This window comes from Anguilla anguilla, chromosome 3 (genome assembly GCF_013347855.1).
Source record: "Anguilla anguilla isolate fAngAng1 chromosome 3, fAngAng1.pri, whole genome shotgun sequence".
In the NCBI taxonomy this organism is placed as follows: domain Eukaryota; kingdom Metazoa; phylum Chordata; class Actinopteri; order Anguilliformes; family Anguillidae; genus Anguilla; species Anguilla anguilla.
Window position 1 is genome coordinate 40,999,382 of NC_049203.1, and position 23,047 is coordinate 41,022,428.

At 38.8% G+C, this 23,047-nt stretch overlaps 1 protein-coding gene across 1 annotated transcript in view; it reads left to right on the forward strand.

Annotated features, from left to right (window-relative positions):
* Positions 1–20,969, forward strand: part of LOC118222403 (acid-sensing ion channel 4-A-like) — an 86,636-nt gene extending 65,667 nt beyond the window's left edge. Inside the window, exons 2-10 of the mRNA XM_035407986.1 lie at positions 11,295–11,439; positions 11,859–11,986; positions 12,151–12,301; positions 13,250–13,303; positions 14,777–14,930; positions 15,766–15,857; positions 17,209–17,288; positions 17,625–17,741; positions 18,413–20,969. Coding sequence (XP_035263877.1) covers positions 11,295–11,439; positions 11,859–11,986; positions 12,151–12,301; positions 13,250–13,303; positions 14,777–14,930; positions 15,766–15,857; positions 17,209–17,288; positions 17,625–17,741; positions 18,413–18,523 — 1,032 coding nt within the window. The 3' untranslated portion in view covers positions 18,524–20,969. The remainder of the gene's footprint in view (positions 1–11,294; positions 11,440–11,858; positions 11,987–12,150; positions 12,302–13,249; positions 13,304–14,776; positions 14,931–15,765; positions 15,858–17,208; positions 17,289–17,624; positions 17,742–18,412) is intronic.
* Positions 20,970–23,047: the final 2,078 nt, after the last annotated feature.

A 23,047-nucleotide genomic window follows, 5' to 3' on the forward strand; every position in this document is an offset into this window, starting at 1 on the left:
CGTTTAAAAACAGTGTTCTTTAAAACTGTCCACTTGCTTTATAAGGATCATATAAAATGTGATGATTATGCTACACTCAACTTTGGCTGAATTTTCTGAAATGTGCAGGATGTTAACAGTACCCTCATTAGGAGGACGGCGCCTCGAGGCATTTCTTGACCGCCCTCGGTATTGGCGTTTAGGAACCTTGCCGAGCTGGACTTTGTCCCGCGGGCCCGTGTTCCCAATTTGCAGCCGGCGAGCCTGCCCGCTTGCCCGCCCGCCCAACATCTGTGAGGATGGCCGCGGTCCATGCGGCCAAGCGCTCCACGCGTCGCCCGGGCGCGAGCCGCATCGGAGTCTCTGAGTGCGTACGGCCGGCCTGCCGCAGAAGATTGGCGCAGCGGATGAAAGTGCAATTTCAGATCAGCTTAGTTACGGCGCTGGGGCATCTGGGATCTGGGAGTCAACTGATGTATAATTCCGATCCTCCCATGCTCAACTGAACTCTGGCAAGCAAGCACTCATAACGTGCTGTGTAAGCCAGTTTCATGTTTAAAAAGCAAAGAACAATACAGTTGTAATATCCCTACCCTTACAACAATATCCTATGTTCCTATCTAAACGCCAAAATAAATGAATAAAATAACTAAGTAAATTCCTCATGTGGCATGGTCTTCTGGGCTTATTGCCCCCTCTGGTGGATACAGTAGAGCCTTACATGACTCGTCTGCAGTTGCTCAGTGAGCACAAATGCACCCCACGTGGTTTGAAAATTGCTTTATTTGCAGAGCTATTTTTGGCACAATATTCAGAGGGGGAACAAATGTGTAATTGCACATGGGGTGCTGGTGTAGAACAAGAGCATCTGTTAAGGCCACAATTTACAAGTGTTCATGTGGAGTATCTTCACCAAAGTCAGCTGCTGTGCATTTGTCACTTGTAAGTAAAATGTTCATTTTACAAGCTCTCATTTCTAGCTATGACATCAGCACACAGAACAGCAAATGTCTGTGAAAAGAGCAGGGATGACATCACACACATAATTTGTGGTGACAGGAGCTATTACTTCATCTCCTCTGTTGGGAATTGTTTTGATCTATAAAAAAAATCGCCTGACCAAAGAAATCAGGCTGACCAAAGAAACCAGAAAAATACTGGTTCAATATATGGCAAATGTGATATTTTGCACATAAAAGCAGATCCCATTTCTGGCTGTAAATGTTTGTAGGGAAGTAAGGTGAAAGGTTGGAAGTGTTGAATCTGCTTGTACAGCAACAGCCAGAGGCTTTCATTATTTTCAGTGTTGTTTCCAAACGTATGGAAGAAATCAGCTGTTCAAAAAATGCTAGAACAGAGAAAAATTTGAAGGCAGTCCATGAAAAGGCATATTAAGCCCAACGTGATCCTAATGCCATGGCACTGTGCTGTACAAGGTGTCCAAAGTGGATGAGATGACAAACCAAGGTCCTGACTCACTATGGCCAATTAAGCTCTTGTACCACTTGGAAAGACGAAGTGTATATCAACACACAATGCATATGTGTGAACTATTTATATAACAAGATATTATATCAGCAAGTGTCCAGTTTAAAAAACAAATTATTTATCAGTAGCCATTATTGTCGCTCATAGGGAACAAGTGTTCTTCTTTTACCATCTCCATTCAGAGAGCCGCACAGAATTCAATGCAGGGTCTCATGGCATGTGCATGATATTAGTTTTTTTCTGGATGCATTAAGCCATTTAAATTGCAATGGCATGAATATTTTCCCCACTACCTTTCTTTCCCACACAGCAATACACAAATTCCCATGGTTGCAGGCACAAGTGAAATGAGTTATGGCATATTCTGCATGGATTCAACTAATGGAATAAACAAGAAGTAGCAGAGAACAGTGTAATTTCCCATGCTATACAGTAGTTTGAATAGTTCTTACATTGACAAAAATATTTGCAGTAAGTATAATGCCATTGCATTCCTGCTGGAATGAGGAGGAAAGACAGGATATCATATTTATACAATCTGTAAACATTTCCTCTAAAATAGTGCTAGGCAACAAAAAAGCCTTTCAAAAAATAATTATGTGCTGAGGCTTGCTAGCTAGCCATGCCTTGGTTTGCCGCACCCTGCACTTCATCATAATAGCTGTCCTGGCCACCGGAGTATGCACTTATCCCATAAACTTTTCACCTGCTGCGTTTCATTAAAATATCAAGAAGTTCAGTAGCTGGCTAATTAAAGGAGCGATTTTGGTCTTGAGGATTTCTAGGGTATCTGACACCGCTATAAATCCCGGCAAGTTATTCCATGCATTAATAACTCTCTGTGGGAGGAAATGTGTTCTAGTGTCTGTGAAATTGACTTTTAGCTTATTTCCACCTCTCTGCCCCCTGGTTTTGTTAACAGGACTGCCTGAAATAAAGTTCATGGGCCGTCTTATTAGTCCCTTTTAAATTTTAAATAGTTAGATCAAATCCCCTGTGAGCCTCTTCTTACCGAGACTAAAGTGATTAAGTGCCTCAAGTCTATCTTTGTAAGTCATCTTTGTAAGACCAGGAACTTGTCGTGGCCCTTCTCTTTACACATGTAGAGTTTATTTCATGCGCTGACTTAAATAGAAAGAACTATTCCCAATGTGGTCTGCGGCATTGTGCCATTTTAGTTTAAGCTCCTTTGACTTACGGTCTTTGATTTTCATTGTACATCCTGTTTTGCTTTACATTACTTAGTACAATTTTTCATTAACTATTCTTGCTTTAAATTCTTATTGACAATATGCAGGACTTGACTGAGCATATTGAACTTAATATTCAATTTCCTGGACTGTATTCAAATCTTTCCTTGTTTTAGCAAATTTTAAATGGTTATCCCAGCTTCTGTAAGTTTGGAATCAACAATGTAATGAATGCCTCTGGAGAATACAAGCTGTACAAGTACAAACTGCTTTGGAGTGACATGGAGTGTATTTTCATGCTTTTGACCACAAACCCCTGAATGCCAGCCACACTCCTTCTGGCATTCAGTCTGCCTTTCGGTCGAAAGTCTGCATGCCCATTCAGCTTGAAAAGTACATCATGAAGCTTTAATCTTCTTTTAATTACAGATTCATCAAGGTCGGGTAGTGACCTTCACTGGACTGACCAATTTTTTTTCTGTTTCATGGTTTTTGGAACTGTGTCCTTAAAACCTTACAGCCTTCTTTCCCAGCTCCGCTGTGTAAACAAGCACGGCCCACACAACTCATCAGTAGGGCCAGATCCCTTATCCTTGCATCTCTCTTATCTTTATGTCTTCATATCTATCATATTTATGCAGCTGGCCAATCCCCCATTCATCTCGGCACAGATGACAGCATCCTGTATGCAGCTGCTCTTTCTCCTCAGCTGTCATAACATGTCTTCAATGCACTTTTATCTAGGTCCAGGTTTTCAGTAGCCTAAAACAGCAACACAACTTTCATCTTAATCCTCATTAAGGAAACCACCCATCTAGAGGCAGATGTATGGTACACACAAGGAACTTTTCCAAACAGCCCACCCTGTTTGTGCATCTTGATGTTAGGTATCACTGTCTTTATTTAACGAATCCTGTCTATGAAATCCTGTCTATGAAATAAATATTTGTTGTGCAGCAATCTTTTCACCATAGTCACCATTGCCACCCTTAGTGAACTCACTGATTGTCTAGACCACCATAAAGATTGCTACATCCTTAGTATACCACAGTGCCATCTTTGAAAACTTGAACAGCTGTGTTCTTGCCGTTATAGCCACTGCGTTAAACTATATAATTCTCACCCCAGATGGGCCTGTTTTAACCTGAAACCGCAGTTAACAACAATCAGGAACTTGAACCACCTGTAATACAGGTACAAGTATCTTGGTGAGAGTTGAATAGGTTCCTCATAGTTTTGCCATACTGAAACCAGCAACCTGCAAATCTCTGTGACTTCATCTGTGCATTACTAAATGTCCTTGTTTTTACATGACATAGTAATCAAGCTTTTATGACTCTTTTTTTTTTGCACTGTGCCCCTTCCCTTCCTTTTCTTTTGTCTTTGTTCCAGCAGAAACCTCGCCGAGCCAAGGGGCGTCAGGCTCTGAGTCACAGCACAGGCGTTACTGCTGTAGATCAAATCTGTGACCTTCACAGCCACACGACACCTCTTTCACAACAGTTCCATTTAGCTTACAGCGTTAGAACCCTGGTCCCTGAGCTCTTTACACGCCCCCAGGGGGTTTAGACCACCATCTATAGCCGTTTTTTCGAAATAATGTCTGCCATAATGCAAGAAACAGATCAGTACACAACCAATCCACGCTGCCCTTACAAATAAATGATTGTTGAAACAAAACATGTACAACACTAAGATATGATGATTATTTGCAGAAAGTATCTCAGATATATGATAAGTGTGAGCATCCGTATTCAGAAAATATATTCAGATGTTTTGATATGTCTGCAAATTATACCAACATGAGATATTATTATAGATTCATTTTTATGTTCCAGGAATAATCACTCCTTTAAGCAGTTAAAATATTCAGAATGAATAGCACTGAGGGCCAGATTAACAAAAATTACAGCAACTGATTTATACGGTATAAGCAGTAGCAGTCACTACAAGGTTGCAATATCTATTAATAATGAAATATTCATACAGTATTCCATGGAATGCAGAATATTCATGTTTAGAATGTCTTATTACAAACATTTATTGTTAAATGATATGGACTCATACATTCAGAACTTTTTACTTAAAGTAAGCACTCTTCAAACTCCTCACAGAGCTGTCATTGACATTAATACTGCATTGAACCTACGCGTCTCAGGGGCAATCCTGCAGTTGCGGAGGGAAAAAAAACATTTCTTGAAGACCCCTGCTTGCGCTAACAAAGCAGCGCTGACAAATCGTTGACACGGCCCAGCTTAGCGCGTTGTTTGCCGGGGTAATAAGCCACTTAAAAACATACCAACAGTCAGTTGTTTAATGAAGTTGGGTCGGCTGTACAATAATGCGCTTGACGGCGTGCCAAAGTGCTGGCAGAAACGCTGAGCTGCTCCGCCGCTGGAGAGAGGCTCAAATGAAGCGAAACCCCCGCGTGGCTCATTCCAACTGCTAACCGCCGAGATGAAACTCCTCTCGCTCTATTCAAATCGCTTACCTTATAACGACAGTCGTTGTTTCAGCGCGTTGTGTGGGAGAGAAATGACGGCAGGACTACTGCTCCTGTGTTTTAGATAGGGATGACTCATCATTAGGCAGGGCCTATTTCAGGGCTTGATAGTAACTGTGAATTGTGCATTTTACAATATAACCTGGGCGTTGCAGTAAAGTTACATCTTTTCTCATTTATCCTTTATATTTTTTGTAGTTCTTCATAAACGTAATTAGTGTAAGCTACTTAAACAAACCTTATTAATAAAGAAACAGTCCTATTTTGATGATGTACTTCTTCAAGTCGAGGCCTGCATATGAACATTTGTTGTAATAAATGTGAAATCAATATTAAACATATGATCTTACTTGTATATGGGGTGGGACACATTTGAACCTGTATGTGACAAACAATCAAGAGCACCCATGCATTACTACTAGCTAAATTTTGCAGGTATGTTAGCATTCACTGAGCACATTGCCTCCTGCCAGTGACAAAAGGTTATAAAATCTGGGTTGCGGGTCGCTGCAATCCGAAGCATCGCTGAAATATTCGGCACTCCCCTCTCCTAGCAGAGAGGTGTTGTTCCTGATTAATGAAGCCATTAAACCAGAACACACTGCGTTTCACCCTTATCAAACCGTGCACATGCCACAGTTAATGGATATGAGCTGCCAATCAGGGATCCGAAGCGGTCCACCGCCGTCGGTAATGAATTTAAATCCGCCTCGCACGCAAATGAAAGGCTTGCCGGTGACATCCAGCCGCACGAGGCAAAGTAAATTGATGTTCCCGAGGGAGGTGCTCAGACGATTCTGATGGATTACAGACAAGTGCGCGGGGAGAGGCGCACCCCACGGCTGTCAGATGACTGTCATAAAGCAGCCGTTAAATAGTTTTTAGATGGCGAGGGTTTAGCGATAGCATGCTGCACGGGGTTAGCCCACAAAGGTATTAAAACTGATAAAGAAAAAAATGCGGGCGGTTTTACGGGGAAAATACTGCCAAAAGACTTAATGGACAGACATTAGGCCCAATTAAATATGGTGCTGGAAGGGGAAAGATTCATGCAAATGAGATGTAGTCTGGCATATTTCCAAAACATAGTTAGTGCAGAAGACACTAATTGCATTTTAATGTGCATAACAGTTTGTAATGCTAAGTGGAGAGGCAATATACCTGTTTCTATATCTTCTCATTCAGATTCTAATTTGGGTTTTCTTTTTCTTTTGGGGCCCATTACGCAGCAAGAGGCAGTGCCTCCCAAATGGATTAACCTGGGTGGTTCTGCCAGAAAAAGCCTGTAAAACATAAACAAATAACATGTTATGGTGAAGTTCAGCTTAGTACTTGTTTGCTAACTTGATGTGTAGTTTGGACATTTTGAGGTTCTGTGTATGACACGCATGAATTTAATTGTAGTTTTTAAATATGAAGGAAGGATCAAAGTAGATACACTGTTGGAGAGGTGATGGTTTTGTGGCCTTTCTCCTCTTTTGCCACGGGCTGGGTTCTCCTGCCTTCTCCCCTTTCTTTCTCTTGTCAGGGAGTGGTAACGTACACCTTAAAACACTCAAGGACTATGATTTCATGCTTTCTTTGTTTTTCATCTGTTCATAGCCATAAATCTCTAGCAGCATAGATGACTTGGCATCAAGAATATTGTTTATAACAATAAATCATTTTTTACAGTTGCATGCTTTGCTATGATGACACAGATCACAGGCAGCATTATTTGCTTGTGAAACAGGTGGACAGTAAGTAGCATTGGCAGTGAGGAGCACTCTTGTAACAGCTGAATGAACAGCGACTTCAGAGAATCACTTCTGCCACTGACAGCAGATTGTCCTGGTTATTAGAGAACTGTCACAAACAAAGCAGTATATCCTTGGTTATCAACTAGCTAGCTAACTGACAAACAAACTTAAAGCAGTAGCCAGACATCTTTGATAACCATAGACAAGCATACCATGAATCCATATATTATCCAGAATGCAGCCACAATATCAATTCCACAAGTCAACACAAAACAATTCCCATTTAATCAAGTGTAAGAAAAAAAAGCAACAGTTACCGGATAACATTAACAGCTTTTATTGCGGTAACTCAACAAATTCCACCTTCAAATGTTTTTGCTTTGACCATATGTTAAAAATACTTGGATAGCTAGCAGCAACAACTCTAGAAGTTAAAAAAGTGAACATTTGTTTTCTCAGTTCACTTGAGCGGATGAATTTGTTTATCCTTACCTTTAGCCAACAAGATTTGATCACACGTAGCTATGATTGGGTGCTTCTAAAGTTGTGTGTGTGTGTCTTTGTCCCTATGCATGGAAGAAGGAAGAGTTTAAACCAACTGCTTAATTTAAAATTGACCTACAGTAACTTTGAAGTTATTGAGCACATATTGTTACATTGACAGAAGTAAACATTTAACTGGACATTTCCCTAATGTTCATTAGTCCAACGTAATCATTGAGGAATCACCTGACCCTTTGCCCCCTCACTTGGCACCAGTGCAACTGTTCATTAATGTTGAACGCCTGGTTTTATCTTAATATTACCTAAATACTGAAATATTTGAATCACCCTCAAGATGAATTTGAGCCAGTATATGCCACATTGTAATGAGAATGAGTTTTTGGCTGTATATACCTGGAAAAAGTACCTGAAATCTTAGGATCTACCTGACTTCATTGTGAATACCACAAAGCTATAACTTGGCTATTCGATCTCAGAACATCTAGCTAACAGCAAGGGTAGGGAAGCTGCTCATATTCTTACTTAAATGAATCTAACCACGTTAGCTAACTACCAAAGGGTTGCTCAACAATATAGTGCATTTATGTTTAACATAATATCTTACATTGCATTTTGAGTGTTTAGGATATGTGCTTTAAAGGTTACATGTGTATATTCGTATACCTTTTTATATCTTATATCTTTTATTTCATGTAAGAAAATCTTGCTCTAATTTCAAGGGTTAAAATATTTTATGTGTTTTAACAGATTGCACCACAGTAATTGTAGGACATTATGGTCCATTGCTATTTTTAAAGAATTAATTCATTTCAAATAGGGAAGCTTGTTTGTTAATTCCGGGGGTTTATAGCTTTTCCTGAGTAAGCCATTCTTAATTAAGACAAAAAAGTGCTTTTGAAACACCTTTTCTGTGACATCAAAAGTGTATACATTCTGCTTTTGGTTCATTTTACTTTTGAAATCCCCTGACTGAGAAATTGATCTCAGAACACTATATTTTGAACACTAACCTAAATTAGTGGCAGCTGAATTTCAAAAACAGTCTTAACAGTATAAGCTGGTGAATCCACTTTATGGCATATCTAATGAGGCTGTGGAGCCTTATTTATTTTACATTCTATCCCATATACTTACTTAACTAAATCTCCCATGTCTGTATAACTTGCAGTAGTTTAGCAGACTAAAATGCAACCTGTTTATTTTATGCTACTTCCATGAAGCCTCTGCTTTGTCCGTGGATGAAAGATTATTGTAAATCGCAAACTGTAAAAGGCACTTATGAGCCATTTGTTGGCGTTTTGAAATATGAATGTCTCCACAGCCTTTTTCAGATGTTTTCAGCAATAGCCCAAGCACTTTGGAGAAATAGCGAAAATATAAGTTTTCATCTCGCCAAAATCTGCCCGATACTTACCAAGAGAAAATGGGTTCATCAATCACATGGCCTCAAAGAGGGAATTTCCAAAGATGAGAAGTAAGTCTGGCCTCTGCCAGCACAGTATAGGGAAGCGTGACAGAAATCTTGTACACAGAAGGCACAGTATTTTACAGCCCTTATAATGTAAACAAGCTTACTGTGTGAAATTATGGGGCTTTACATCTTGTACATGATTTTTTACTTTACATTCATATGTAAAGTTATGTCAAATTAGTCCAGTGACTTAGGGCTATTAGCCAGATGAGAACTAGCTGGTGAGATTTAAGTCTGTCATGTCAATTGCTTTGCTATAAATGTAATGATAGGGCTTGCATAGCAAGCTGCTCTCTGCACCAGTCCTGAAGAGATTAAACCAGCAGCAAATTAATGGTGTCAATCAAAAGCACCTGCTTTGATGCCACTTAGCTCACGGCTTTTGCTATGACATTGCGGCCTCCAGCTTTTACAATCAAAGGTAGTCCTTGATGATATATTTGTACATTTAAGCATTCAGAATTATAAGTTTAAATTTACCTTCAATCCTAAACATACAGTATAATGCCTATTAGGTATAGTTTTGTATATTATATACTGTTAGTGATAAGGGAAGTGACAATTGACATAAGTAAAGGAAAGTTTTTTTCTAGACTTCAGTGTGGCCCTGCACATGGGTATTTACTGAATGTTTTCATATGTGTGTGTGTTTTGTATGTGTGTGTGTGTGTGTGTGCACGTGCATGCATGTGTACGTGTGTGTATATGCATCAGCTCTGTAATTTTTATATTGCATAAGCAATGAATTTTAGTCTCTTTAATTACAGTTGCAGACGATGCTAAAGAGGTGTGGGGTATTAAAGTGCCCAGACCACCATCACTTTGATTTATGTTGCCATCAGAGGCCAGAGTACACGTGTGGCTTCTAAATGAATGTTTATGTGTTGTTTCATATTTGTCTCTTGATTTAGACATCACAAAAGTCTGTTTGATCTTTAAACTGATTTATCAGAGTTAAATAAAACCCCGTAATGATAGACACCCTGTCCACAGGCTTTTTCCAGCTTTATTTTTATAGCCCCCTGCTGATTCTTTCTGATCATTTCCAGCCACTTCCTATTATTATTTATTTTTGAAACATTCTATTATTTATTTCAGGTGTTTATGCCTAATGCCTGGGATGGCTTTCGAAAAGTTGAAGGATGTATGACTCAAATAAACCTTTTGTCACCTGTGTTTATATTGAGACAAGCACAATTAACAAATCTGACATATTAAAAACATATTAAATACCTTTTCCTCTTTCATTTTCTCTTTATCTTCTATTGGTATGATCCAATTGAAATAATTGCATCTCCTCCTGGAGTCTCTTTGGTCTTCTCCAGGCGTGATCACCATAGAGTGTCAGTTAAATCATGGACAAGATCTCACTCCACCCATACTTTATTAAACTGACTGACACAAACCATGTTACAAAGTTGAAATAATAAAAAAAAGTTGGGATTCAAGTACAAAGTGCAAAATTATTGTAGTTAAACTGTTGGAATAGGGGTCAATATATGAATAGTACACGGAAGCATAGACATTAAAACACATATTGTTGCACATGAGCAGTGTCCCATTGTCAGAAACCATTTAGATTTCTCACAGTTGTTTGAATATCAGGTAAAAATAACTTGAAAATAGTTCATTTCAATTATCAAATATAAATCAGAATATATCTGGTACATCACAACATTGCCATGGTAACTTATATGAGTGCAAATGGTAATATACTACTAGTTGCATACAGTATATCCACAATATACTATACTTCATGCTGAGCTGACAAGTTAGCAATTTAGAATGTGTATGGTATTTGTAACCAAAAAAACTTTGCTTCTGTTGTTCACTGTAGGAGAAGAAATAAAATGCATACATTGTAAGAGCATAAAAACACATAAACTGTAAATTATAAAAAACATGACATATACATTTGTAAAAAATAAATCCAAAAGACATATAGCAGTCATGTTACTTTTCATTTATCTATTAACATTGTATCTACATTGTGAACAGCCAGAGTTGTATTGGAGTTAGATCTACAGCTTAGAGTGACTCATAGCACTCAAAGATACACAGTGAGGTAACGGAAATCTCCCTGTCTGCTGTTGTTTCACTGTGTGAAACTAAACTTACCGACAGCCTCATATAGACAGCCTGGAACATAACTGTGAGGAACGTCAGCATAGCCAGTCTGCAGTACGACTAGGATGATGGAAACAAAAGACTCATTGCAAAGACTACAGGACGTTTGGCACGTCTCTGATTGAGGTTGTCAAATGATCTGTTTTCCCTCCAGCTGGTACAGCGTGATGTAGTTACCTCTGAAACAAACCACATAAATTGTCATCAAATATAAATAGCTGGATTCCACACAGTGAAAAGGTTTTAATTCCACATGGCTTTTCAAACACACTTTCTTTCTTGCGCCTTTGTAGGTCTATACACGATACGGAAAATGCTATACCTTCAACGGGGAGAAGGCCAAAGTGAAGAAATCGAAGCAGGGAGGGATGGGTAATGGCCTGGAGATTATGTTGGACATCCAGCAGGATGAATACCTGCCCATCTGGAAGGAGACCAGTAAGCTGGGGGGCACTGTTGTACCCATCTGTTTGTTAATCATGTTTTCATTGAGCACTCCTGTCCTCCTTCATGTTGGTGACCATAATTTATTTTTGCAGTTGACTTGAGAGGCATACTTGCCACTTCCAAACTGATCTGAAAAAATCCAAAACAAACAAAATAAATATTGTAAATGGATAGTTTTTGGCACAGCCACTTGCATATTGTCACCTTTCCATCTTCTTCTATTATTATTATTATTATTATTATTATTATCATTATTATTAGTAGTAGTAGTAGTAGCAGCAGCAGCAGCAGCAGTAGTAGTTGTTGTAGTAGTACTGTAGTAGTATTTTTATTCCCTTGGTCTGTTATGAATTGGGTAATACAATTTAATCAGGGCTCATAGATGTTTATTATTGCTGCCACTTTGGTAGATGAGACATCATTGGAGGCTGGAATCCGAGTGCAGATCCACAGTCAGGACGAGCCTCCCTACATCCACCAGCTGGGGTTCGGAGTCTCTCCAGGATTCCAGACCTTCGTCTCATGCCAGGAACAGAAGGTTAGCCTCCTGTGGCCTTCAAACTAAAGTGGACCTTCATTGCTTTCACTGTTACTCGGACCTGGAGTATCTTTGACACGACCCGATCGGTGCTTCTCACAATTATTCCTTTCCTAAACCTAAATATCGCTGTGCTCAGATCAGATCTATTGCTCTTTTCCCAGCTGACCTACCTGCCCCAACCCTGGGGGAAATGTCGCCCAACAAGCGAAAAGGTGGCAGAGTTCGACTCCTACAGCATCAGTGCGTGTCGACTGCAATGCGAAACCGAAGAGGTGATAAAAAAGTGTAAATGCAGGATGCTTCACATGCCAGGTACGTTTCCCCATCACCATTTCACTCTTCCACTTCATAAAATTTTACCCTTTCTTTTATCACATTTGTACCTCTCAATAATATGTAAGTCATATACCGCATTGTAATAGGGCAGCCATTTAAAATATCTGTCTGACCAAATTTTTCTTGCCACATTAGAGACACAAAGTCATGCAGAGCTACACAAAATATCCAGAAAATATCTGGCTGTTCACCCACAGGTCTTAATGAACACGTAATTCATGTGTGTAATGTTTTTGAATAAATCTTTGTAATGCACAGCGGAACATGAAATCACTCCCAAAGCATTAGCTCAGAGGAATATGCCTTATTTGTCTTTAATTGTGCAGTTGATGAATTCCTGTCATTACAGTGTCTTGTGTGGCATTTGTCAGCGAGAAGGGAGTCATTGATTGTTTTTTTAAAGACTTTATAATTATGCCTGTGGGATAGACTTTCTGCTCTCAATTCCAATGTATAATCAGGATCGTGACAGAACAAGCCTCAGCTGAAATTACCACACTGTGGTTTCACATTTGTAACCAGACCTGTTCTCTGTAGGTTACCTAAAATGTTTGCTCAATATGTATAGATATAATTGGGATATAAAATAATGTCATATAACAAGAATCTTTCAGAGTACCCTGGGAAATGGTTTGGCAGTACATACTGCTCCAAGCACACAATAAGTCAATAACCCTGATAAGAAAAAGATTTATAAATGATTGGTTCATCCAACCAAACACCTTCCACCTTTTTTTATTTAAAGCAACCCAGGTTCTTTTTGAATCAAACTGATTGACTGTGCGTTTGTGTTATTCCTGGATGAATGATGTCTGGTATGTATTCTGTTTGCAATAAATACACGTAAAATACTTTGACAATATGCTTAGGTATTGATAGCATTTTAATCTGATTGTATTTTTCTTTTCTGTGTTTTCTTTTCAGGAAACCATAATGTATGTTCTCCAGAAAAAATGAACTGTGTAGACACAGCTCTTGGTGAGATTAATATTTTCTTTTAAATAAACACTCTAAATCACTGACACCAAAATCAATAGTTATGAATCAACATATTAATAATAAGGTCATATGTTGTGTTTGGATATATTAAGGAGAATTCAGAACAGATTCACAGAGAATGATATTGCCTACTACAGACTCAATTTATTCTGTGAATCATTCGCAGCCTTGATTAAAATACTACACTGCCTGGCCAAAAAAAAAGTCGCACACTCTAATATTTTGTTGGACTGCCTTTAGCTTTGATTACGGCGTGCATTCGTCGTGGCATTGTTTCGACAACCTTATGCAACGTCACAACATTTATTTCCATGCAGAATTGCGTTAATTTTTGGCAGAGATCTTGTATTGACGACAGGAGAGTCAAACCACTCCGTAAAGTCTTCTCCAGCACATCCCAAAGACTTTCAATGGGGATAAGTTCAGGACTCTGGTGGTCAATTCATGTGTGAAAATGATTCCTCATGCTTTTCCTCTTTCACAATTTGAGCCCGATGAATCTTGGCATTGTCGTCCTGGAATATGCCTGTGCCGTCAGGGAAGAAAAAATCCATTGCTGGGATAATCTGGTCATTCAGTACATTCAGGTACTCAGCTGACTTAATTTTATTGCCACATAACATAGCTGAGCCTAGACCTGAACAATTGAAGCAACCCCAGATCTTAACACTGCCTCCAGAGGCTTGTACAGTGGGCACTGTCCAAAAAAATCCAAACGGCGACTTTTTTTTGGCCAGGCAGTGTATTTAAATGCAGTCTGTTATTGTAAGCCATGTGGCGGCATCTGATGATGGTTGTACAAACCGTTTATTATGTGACAAGTGATGTTAACAATACAATTATGATATTAAGGTGCAATAAGCCAAAAATCTAATTATCTGTTCAAAAGAAGACTGACTCCATTTAATGGCTGGTTGAAATAAATCCACAGCAACCATAACACAAAGGCAGGATCATATTCATTTCTGTGCTACTCCCTGTTAGATAATATGAATAAATTCACCCCTTCTGAAAGGTAATAACTTTATTTTATAAATAGAATGCATATTTTTAAATAAGTTTAAGAAGATTGTCCTGTCTCTGCATACAGATGACCTCATTATGGTTGTTCTAATTCACAGAAGTCACCTTATTTTATCTGTAGAAGATTCCTGCTTTAAAATTCTGAAATCATCTGCGAGACCATGTTTTTCTTCTCTAAAATGAGGAGAGAGAGAAAGTTCTGAACTGAATGTTAAATTCCTTTTAAAAATTCATCCGTGCTCAATTTGGCGGGATGTTCCTGTACCACAGTCGTATTCTCTGAAGGAAATATGTCATCACATTAAGGAAGTCAGCCGTCAAATGCTCAGTGAGTTACTCTGAGCATACAAAATGTATGGTAGAAGATTTAGGGTTTTGAAGGCGTGCACTCTGGGCTTTGTAGTACTCTAAGACACTTGTGTTTTGCAGAGGATTTCCAGAAGAACTCTGGAGAGAGCTGTAACTGTGAGACACCCTGTGACGTGACCCGCTATGGCAAAGAGCTCTCCATGGTGAAGATTCCCAGTAAGGGCTCTGCACGCTTCTTGGCCCGAAGACATAACAAAACAGTGGATTACATCAGGTAACTCTTTCCAACTACATCTATTACCTCTCAGCCACTTGAGTGTGGTGTGTGTGTGTGTGGGTGTGTGTGTGCGTGCGTGTGTGTGTGTCTGTGTGTGAGAAAGAGAAAAACTAAAATATGGTATTATGATGCCGTAACATAGATTACAGTATGCCTATATAGTCATGACTGCATCAGGAACTATTCATATAGATTTTTTATTTTATTTTTAACAAAACATAAAATTACTGAGAAAGATTTATCTCTCTTTTTCCTCAGTGATTTTGAATTATTTTTTGTAAAAAAAAAGTTCCTAATGCAATCATGACTATATTGGCTTACTGTAATCTATTTTACAGCCTCATAATACTATATTTTAGTCCCATTCAAAAATCAATAATACTTTTATGTAAGCTTCTTTTTAAGTGATTATGAGTGTGTTATCAGTGCATTATATCTGCAGCATTTTTAAGTCTGTGATCCTCAAGTCTATCACAGGGGGTGACAATGCATACAGGAACTGTGGTTCTAATGGATGTATTAACAAGGGTTCAGAATGAATTCATGAATATTCTCTGTAGTCTGTGACATAACAGTCTGCAACGACTATATCATGATATGACATAAAACTTATTTAGAGCATTCACAGCGCTCTATTCATGTAATTGCCATGTACTGTAATGTTTTTAAGGTGCTCACGAAAGCATCATTACTGCTTTATGAGTTAATGTAAACCTTGCCAGAGATTTACATTTTGCCAAGATTTACATTATAAATAGTCATGTATTTGTCTTCTGTTTGAACATCATAGTTTTGTAACTTTGAGATTTCATTTTTTTTTTTGTATTTTTAGAGACAACTTCCTTGTTCTGGATATTTTCTTTGAAGCCCTAAGCTACGAAACCATAGAGCAGCGGAAAGCCTACAACATGGCCGGATTATTGGGTGTGTGCTCTTTCATTACAATGTCTTTCTATATACTAAAGACAGCCTATATCCTGTAAATGGTTACATTTTTGGATAAATGTTCTTGGATAAATATGAAGTAGCATCAGCTGAACTGACTTGTCTCTTTGTTTTACAAGATATGATTTGCATACCATGGGTTATGCATAAGAAAAAGCCATAAAAGGCATAGCAGAAAGTTCCTGCAGCTGGTGGCCTGTGAGCTTAAAAGAGGCAGATGGTAGCATATGCTTGGGAGGAGAGCATGTTTGCCTGTGTGCTCCCGAATGAACAGCACCAACGGGGGGGCAAATATTTTACATATTTAGAAAAAATAGTTATATTGGTTTAAAAAGATACCCCCCTATCCCCCCCCCCCTCCCCAACCCCAAGTAAAAATATAAATAAAGAGCCCTATTTCTGCACGTTATTAAGTGATGCATAAAAGCCCATCTCTACAGTATTAGCGATGACCCCTGACCTTGTGTAACTGTGAGCAGGTGGAGATTGTTTACTGGTGCATATGAAGCTGTGGTGCCCTGCGTTGCTTGCAGTGAATTACTACTATTATTACATGTTCTCTCCATTTATTGTGACTGTGTAATTTACATACTGAATTTAACCAAGGTCAGAGTGTGAGAATGTCAGAATGCTGGTGTTTCTGCAATTATGTCAGAGAGTTATGATATCACACTCTGAATGCCAGAGACAACAGTGACTTCAACATACTTACATGCAGACGGTGAACAAAAAAATGGAAACCTTAAAATAAAGTCACTTTATAACTTTATAGTGTGCTGGGTCACCACTGTTCTAAACTGGCTGCGCTTGTTTTGTCTTGCAAGAATTAATGCTCGGACATCACAATGCTGGAGTATGCATTTCTGCAAGCTCTTGAACTTTTCTTGACATTTTTGGTCATGGTCACTGATACTAAAGTGTCTTGTTCACTGAAGCTATTGCCAAACACACCCCAAAAGTCATCTATTTTTTAAAAGTCACTGAATCTCTAGCAGCCATAGTCATAGGCAACTAGGCTTGCATTTGATGGCCTATGCATGCTGAGTTATTATGTACTTAATTTGTAGATTAACTACTCCTGTAGCCACTGCTTTGCATATATTTGTTGTTCCTAAATTACCATAGTGTTCCATTTTGTTTACTATACAGTATGCATTTATTATATTTTGTGTAGTGTAGAAAAAAGTTTTGAAATAACAATGAAAGACACGGAGGGAATTTAAAGGAACATTTAAGATATGGTGTTGGATATTCCACCATTCTAACATAATCTTAGTGTGTTTCTTAGCAGAAATTGTTCAGAAATTAATACTTTATTTTCTCTGTTCAGGTGACATTGGCGGTCAGATGGGACTGTTCATTGGTGCCAGCATTCTGACCATTTTAGAAATATTTGATTACATCTATGAGGTACTACAATTATTTTATTCAAAGATGTGTATTTGTACTCATGGCCTGATTCATATGCTGTTGTATTGCAAAAGCGGAAGTGGAAGTTTAGTCAGCCGTTGTCTTTATTCTTTCAGAATTATTGTTCAGTCTGCCCTGACAACAGCATTTACGTGAACTTCCGTTGCTATGCAGCATTAAGCACTGCTTGTAAATAGCTTATGTGAAAAATGTGTCCATGACTAAACATATAATGATATGCAAATCCGCCGCTCAGCTCTGGTGTGTGTAGCGTGCGTGTGGGATATAAGCTCCCTAATGGCGCGCGCTCATAGTTATCTCCCTCGTAAATCCCAGGTGATTAAGAGCAGGCTGCTGCGTTTGCTGAGACCACAGAAGGACCAGAAGACCAAGCCGACCGGCACTGTGGCCACAGTGGGCATGGAGGACATGAAGGCCAAGGCGAGCTTAACCGTAAGCTATTCTAATGCACAGAGCCACTTCAGTACAAGGAGAAACAATACACCAAGGGAACCGGAAACTTCCTCTTTTTTGGTTGTGTAATCATGCTCATGACAATATCAGTGTACAGTTTATTGTTTATAATCATAAAACATAAAATTAGAAAACAAACACGTGTCACTCCAAATAGCTATTTGTTTTTTTCCCCCGCACGGAACAGATTAAAACATTCAGTGATTGTGTGTGTGCCATTTAACAGCACACTTCAGGGCTCAGTCTTCAGGGAACAATGGTTGGGTTAAAGGGATAAAAAAAAGCACAGAACTATTTCTTTACTTAACTCACAGTGGAGTTCAGTCCCCTAGAAAGTTTTTTTTTTTAATTTAATCACTTGCAGCAAAATTAAGTTTTCTAGTCCTCTGTTGTTGCGTTGTTGAGGTGTTGCCTGAAACACCATGGTCGCAAATATGTTTAATGAAAATTATAATTTTAGATTAGACTCAGAATTCCCTCCCTTTGTTGTAGCTTAGTATGCAGGCCTTTCTGTCTAATATTCCCCTCTAGCTGACTGATTAAAATTACTACTTCCCTTTGAGTAGCTCTAGCACATTTTTTGTAGTTAAGTTACCATTTCATCTAAGAGACTAAAATATGTCTGTTTGGCTTGGCACTGTGACCCACAGGAATCCAGCGAAAGACCCAGGAGTCAAGTGGAGGGTGCTTACTCAAACACGATACTGCCAAACCACCACCATCACGTGCACCGCAGTGTCTTTGAGGACTTTGCCTGCTAGAACCTCCCAGTTGTCCAGCTCCTCTGTCTTTTGTTGCTGGATGTGAGGTTTTTACCAGACACTTGGATCTCAGTTCTGCCTTTCCTGCCATTACCAGTGAAAGCTACAGCCAAAGTCCAACACCAAACCTGTGCTGCTAACAGACCTATTGTACACAGGCAGAGAGTGGACGCCTCAGTGTGGTCCTGCTGAACACTGGCACCCTTTCCCCACCCCCTCCTTCGGGAAGCTGTCCTCCCAGATACCATTTCTATACGGATGATTTTCCTACAGAACCACCAAAAGAGAAAGGAGGATCACATGACATCTAGCTACAGTTCATAGTCAAGAATAAGTACACATCTTTGTCGCATTTTTAGTTTGTGAATTTATGTTTTTCGCATATTTATTTCAAGTTCTTTTCTCACCGTGCATCAAAATGTCCCATGTCTACTTACCAAATTATATAGAATAGTTATTTATTATGAAGAGATCTATATGCATATATATGTAGATATTAGAGGCAAATTCATTTTAAAATTGTCAGAGATGTTTATATCAGTAGCAATCCTACTGTTGTCTCTTTCTTCTTTCCTAACTCCTAGCAAGGGGCAAAATCTGATTTATAATATTTAAGACAACTCAGCCAAGGTAAAGGCAAGTTGATTCAAGTTTTTGTTTCTTAAGTTGCACTGGACAGGACAAATGTATTGGGAGTACAGGCACCATGCAATATATACAATTTTACCCTTTCTTTTGTACAGACTCTGGGATTATGCAGTAAACCGTAAATTATCTGCAAGCTCTTACACACTCACACTAACACAGATGAGAATGATTTAAATGGAACTAACAGATTACGGAAAAGAAATTGGTCTACTTTAGGCAATGTGTACGGCGTCCTGTCCTTGTTTTTTTTTTTTATCTAAGGAGTTCTGGAATAAAGCAGAGATGTGAGTTTGTGAAAAATTCACTCACTACCCACAGCTCTCTTTGATAAATGCTACATCTGGAATCTGCTTTCCCAGCGTTTGTGGGATTTTAGATGTACCCCATAATCCACACTAAACTTTTTCAGTACAGGAAAGTTAAGGTCCTATCACTGATGTTTTGATTACTTTTATATTTGGCAGCTGATTGGCTGTAACCAATATGGGTGAAACCACATAATTCTGACCTCTCAGAAAAACCCTCGTCAAGGCCTTGCACTGTTCTGTTTTTGACGGACTATGTGATATTGGGTGTATAAAAAACTCATAAAATTTGTTTCTACATTTTTTTCCTTATTTTACCTTGCCTTATGGCAGCGCATGACAGGTGGAAGTACATCACTGAATGCTAAACTCCATTCTAAAGTCATATTCATTGAGGAAAATAGTGTGTATGCAATTCTCATACTATGCTATATTTTAATCACAATAAGCAAATGTTACATCAATAAATTACATTTAAACATGATAATCCATAAATAAATCCAGTACCATATGTAGCATATAGGATACATAAAGCATGCCTGCCTTCCATTATCAAGTAATCATAGGCTATGCATGGCTTTGTAACATTTTGACATACTCAAACTCAATGTATCTGAGTTACCTTTATACACACAATCTCTAATGGCACCCAGTCCTGGCTACACATGTAAATATGGTTCCTTGTCATAAGCAACAGTATGTTCACAACGCAATGTAGGAGTGGGGAAAAACATGGCAGCAAACAATGTGGGTATTGCTATTTCAGTTAGATTTATATTTAAAAATGACCTTTGCAACAGGGTGGAGCCATAAAAGCAAGCTGTAGTGAATCAATTTAACCAGTAGAGTGCTGCTTTGTAGTAAGTAGCTGGTCTGAGGAAGTTTCCAAAGTAACAAGATGATCACACTTTGTGATGATTTTGCTGACTGAGGTAATACCATATTCAGGCCCCCAGTCTGTCTGTTACGTGTTTTAGAATAAGTGACCGAAGCACTGAATACTTAGCAGCAGCTGATTCTATCATTTCAATAATTATTGCAATAGAACTGGTGTTGAATTTGTATCGTTGTTTTATCATGTGAAAACACACCAGTTACAGAATTTTGTGTTTAACTGTATACTTTTTTTTATTTATTTTGCACATTATTTTTGGTACATTATACACTGCTGTGTGTAGATTATATGTTCACAGAACTTAAGCACTTCCTGTGTATTGCTTATTCCTGTTTCTTTGTGTACCTGAATGTTAGCACGTATGACAGCAAGAGGAACACCGTGGGATGTCAGCGGAGCATGCAGCATTTACCTGTCAAGGTACGCCACTCCTGTATGATACGGAAGCATATGGACATATTAATTGAAACGATTTGGAAATGCTAAATACATTTTGTACAGACGTCTACTGTTGTTACTGTGATTTTTTTGAACAAATTTTATAAATGTAATGGCAATTATAAGGATTCATTATTAAAATGAAGATTATTAATGGAAATGTTTGTTTGTATGTATGTCGTTAGACAGTAGGTCTCTGTCTCCTAGTCTCTAAATCAGGGTTTTATAGCACATTAATATTACATTATTATGCCATGTACATATCCTTATTCATATTTTCATACATTATTAACCATCCAGACATTTAATGGGGCAACAATTCATCCTCAGTTCCATCAGGACAGGGAAAACAGCTGCTACACCTATAACTGAAACCTACTGCTTTCTAAGGCTGTCAAAAGTGCCATGAAATTGAGTTTGAATATTCGTTTTTGTAATTATTTAGAGTTCGAATATATTCGAATATCATTTGCCTATAATTCACACAAATAAGCCGCTTATTGTCGGGCGCAATATGCACGTGATGCTCCGTCTAAACTGGCCTACGCGTTATTTTCCACGAGCGGGCAGTAGAATAGAGGACATCGGTGAACTTTGATACTAGGTTACTACATCTGGGGCCTCATTTACAAAACATATTTTTGATCAACTGTGTAGCGCGTGTGTAGAAAATCACGTCAAAGTAGTGATTAAAAAAATTTCAACATGACTCGATTTGACCGTGGAAACGGTCATCGCTCTACGTCAGGTCTTCACTTGACTTATGCACGCAAGTTCATTTTATAAATGAGCTCCCTGCAGTTTCTATAGCCTAATGCGCAAATGAATAAAGCACTTTCACGTGGATGTGCCACACATCGGCATTTATTAATCATCGGGAAATTATTGTTTATAGGAAATCCCTGTTTAGTTCTTAACACAAAAACTATTCAAACGGCTAATACCTGTAGCCTAAAACAACATAAATTAGGCTACTTACTCTGTTCAGTTTGTTTAACTTCTTTCATCATCCAATTTTATCAAAATCTTCAGAAAAGAAAGGAAACATAGCCTGCCATGGGAACATTATTTAGCCTAAATTGTTAGCTTACCAGATCTGTTGAACGAAAAAAGAGACTGGCTCGCGAGGCTAGCTGACCAGTAACGTTAACGTGTCCATAGAGCTGAAAGTATCACCGGAGGTTATTGGCAAGGAAAACCAGACGATCCACTTGCCCAAAATGAACTTTGCGTGCATGAACATGATTCGCCGCATGAAATGAAAGCCTGCATGTTAATTACAATACGCGGGGTCCAAAACTAATATTCGAATGCTCAAATTTAGGTTCGAACTTTAAAAAAAGAAAGATTTTCGAATAGTTTTCGAACTTCGAATATTTTTTGACAGCCCTACTGCTTTCAGGTGGATTTCTCTAACCCCTTCTCCATACAACATCCAGATGGTAGGGTCAGAATTTGGTGTGAACATCATGAATCCAGGGATCCATCTTGCTGTGCGTCAACAGTCCAGGCTGCTGGTGGTGGTGCAATGGTGTGGTGAAGGTTCTTGGAACACATTAGACCCCTTAAGACCAACTCAGCATCATTTGATTGTCACAAAGCACACATCATCTCAAGCTGGTTCCATGAACATGAGAGTGACTGCAGTTTACGTGAATGCCGTGCACAGTCCCCAGATCCCTATCCAACAAAGCACCTTTGGAATGAGATGGAATGGGAGGTTTGCAGCATGAATAAGTGGCCAAAAAATATGCAGGAACTGTGTGATGCTATTGAGTCAGCATGGACCAAAATCCCAAAGGAATGTTTCCAGCACCTTGTGGAATCCAAAGAATTCAGGCTGTTCTGAAGGCAAAGGGGGGGGGGGTCTAGTCCTACTCAGTACTAGATAGGTGTACCTAATAAAGTGGCCACTGGGTGTGAGTATTTATATACAATCTAATTATATGTCATTTGGTTACTGTTGCCCTATAGTTATGTGGTTTGCCTGCCTGCCCACAGCCAGTATGCTAGCGGTGCCCTAACAAACAGAAGATATAAAAAGCATCTAGACCACCTTTTCCTTAGTGTCTAAGAAACATTGTTGATACAGAATCTGAAACTTGATGGTATTCTAGTATCTCACGAGTACTTTGTCAGAAAGAATACAACAACTGAACAGATTTAGGAAGTAGACTTAAATGGGGAAATGTAAGATCACAATTCACGCATTTTCCTTATTGGACTTGAGTTGCTTTA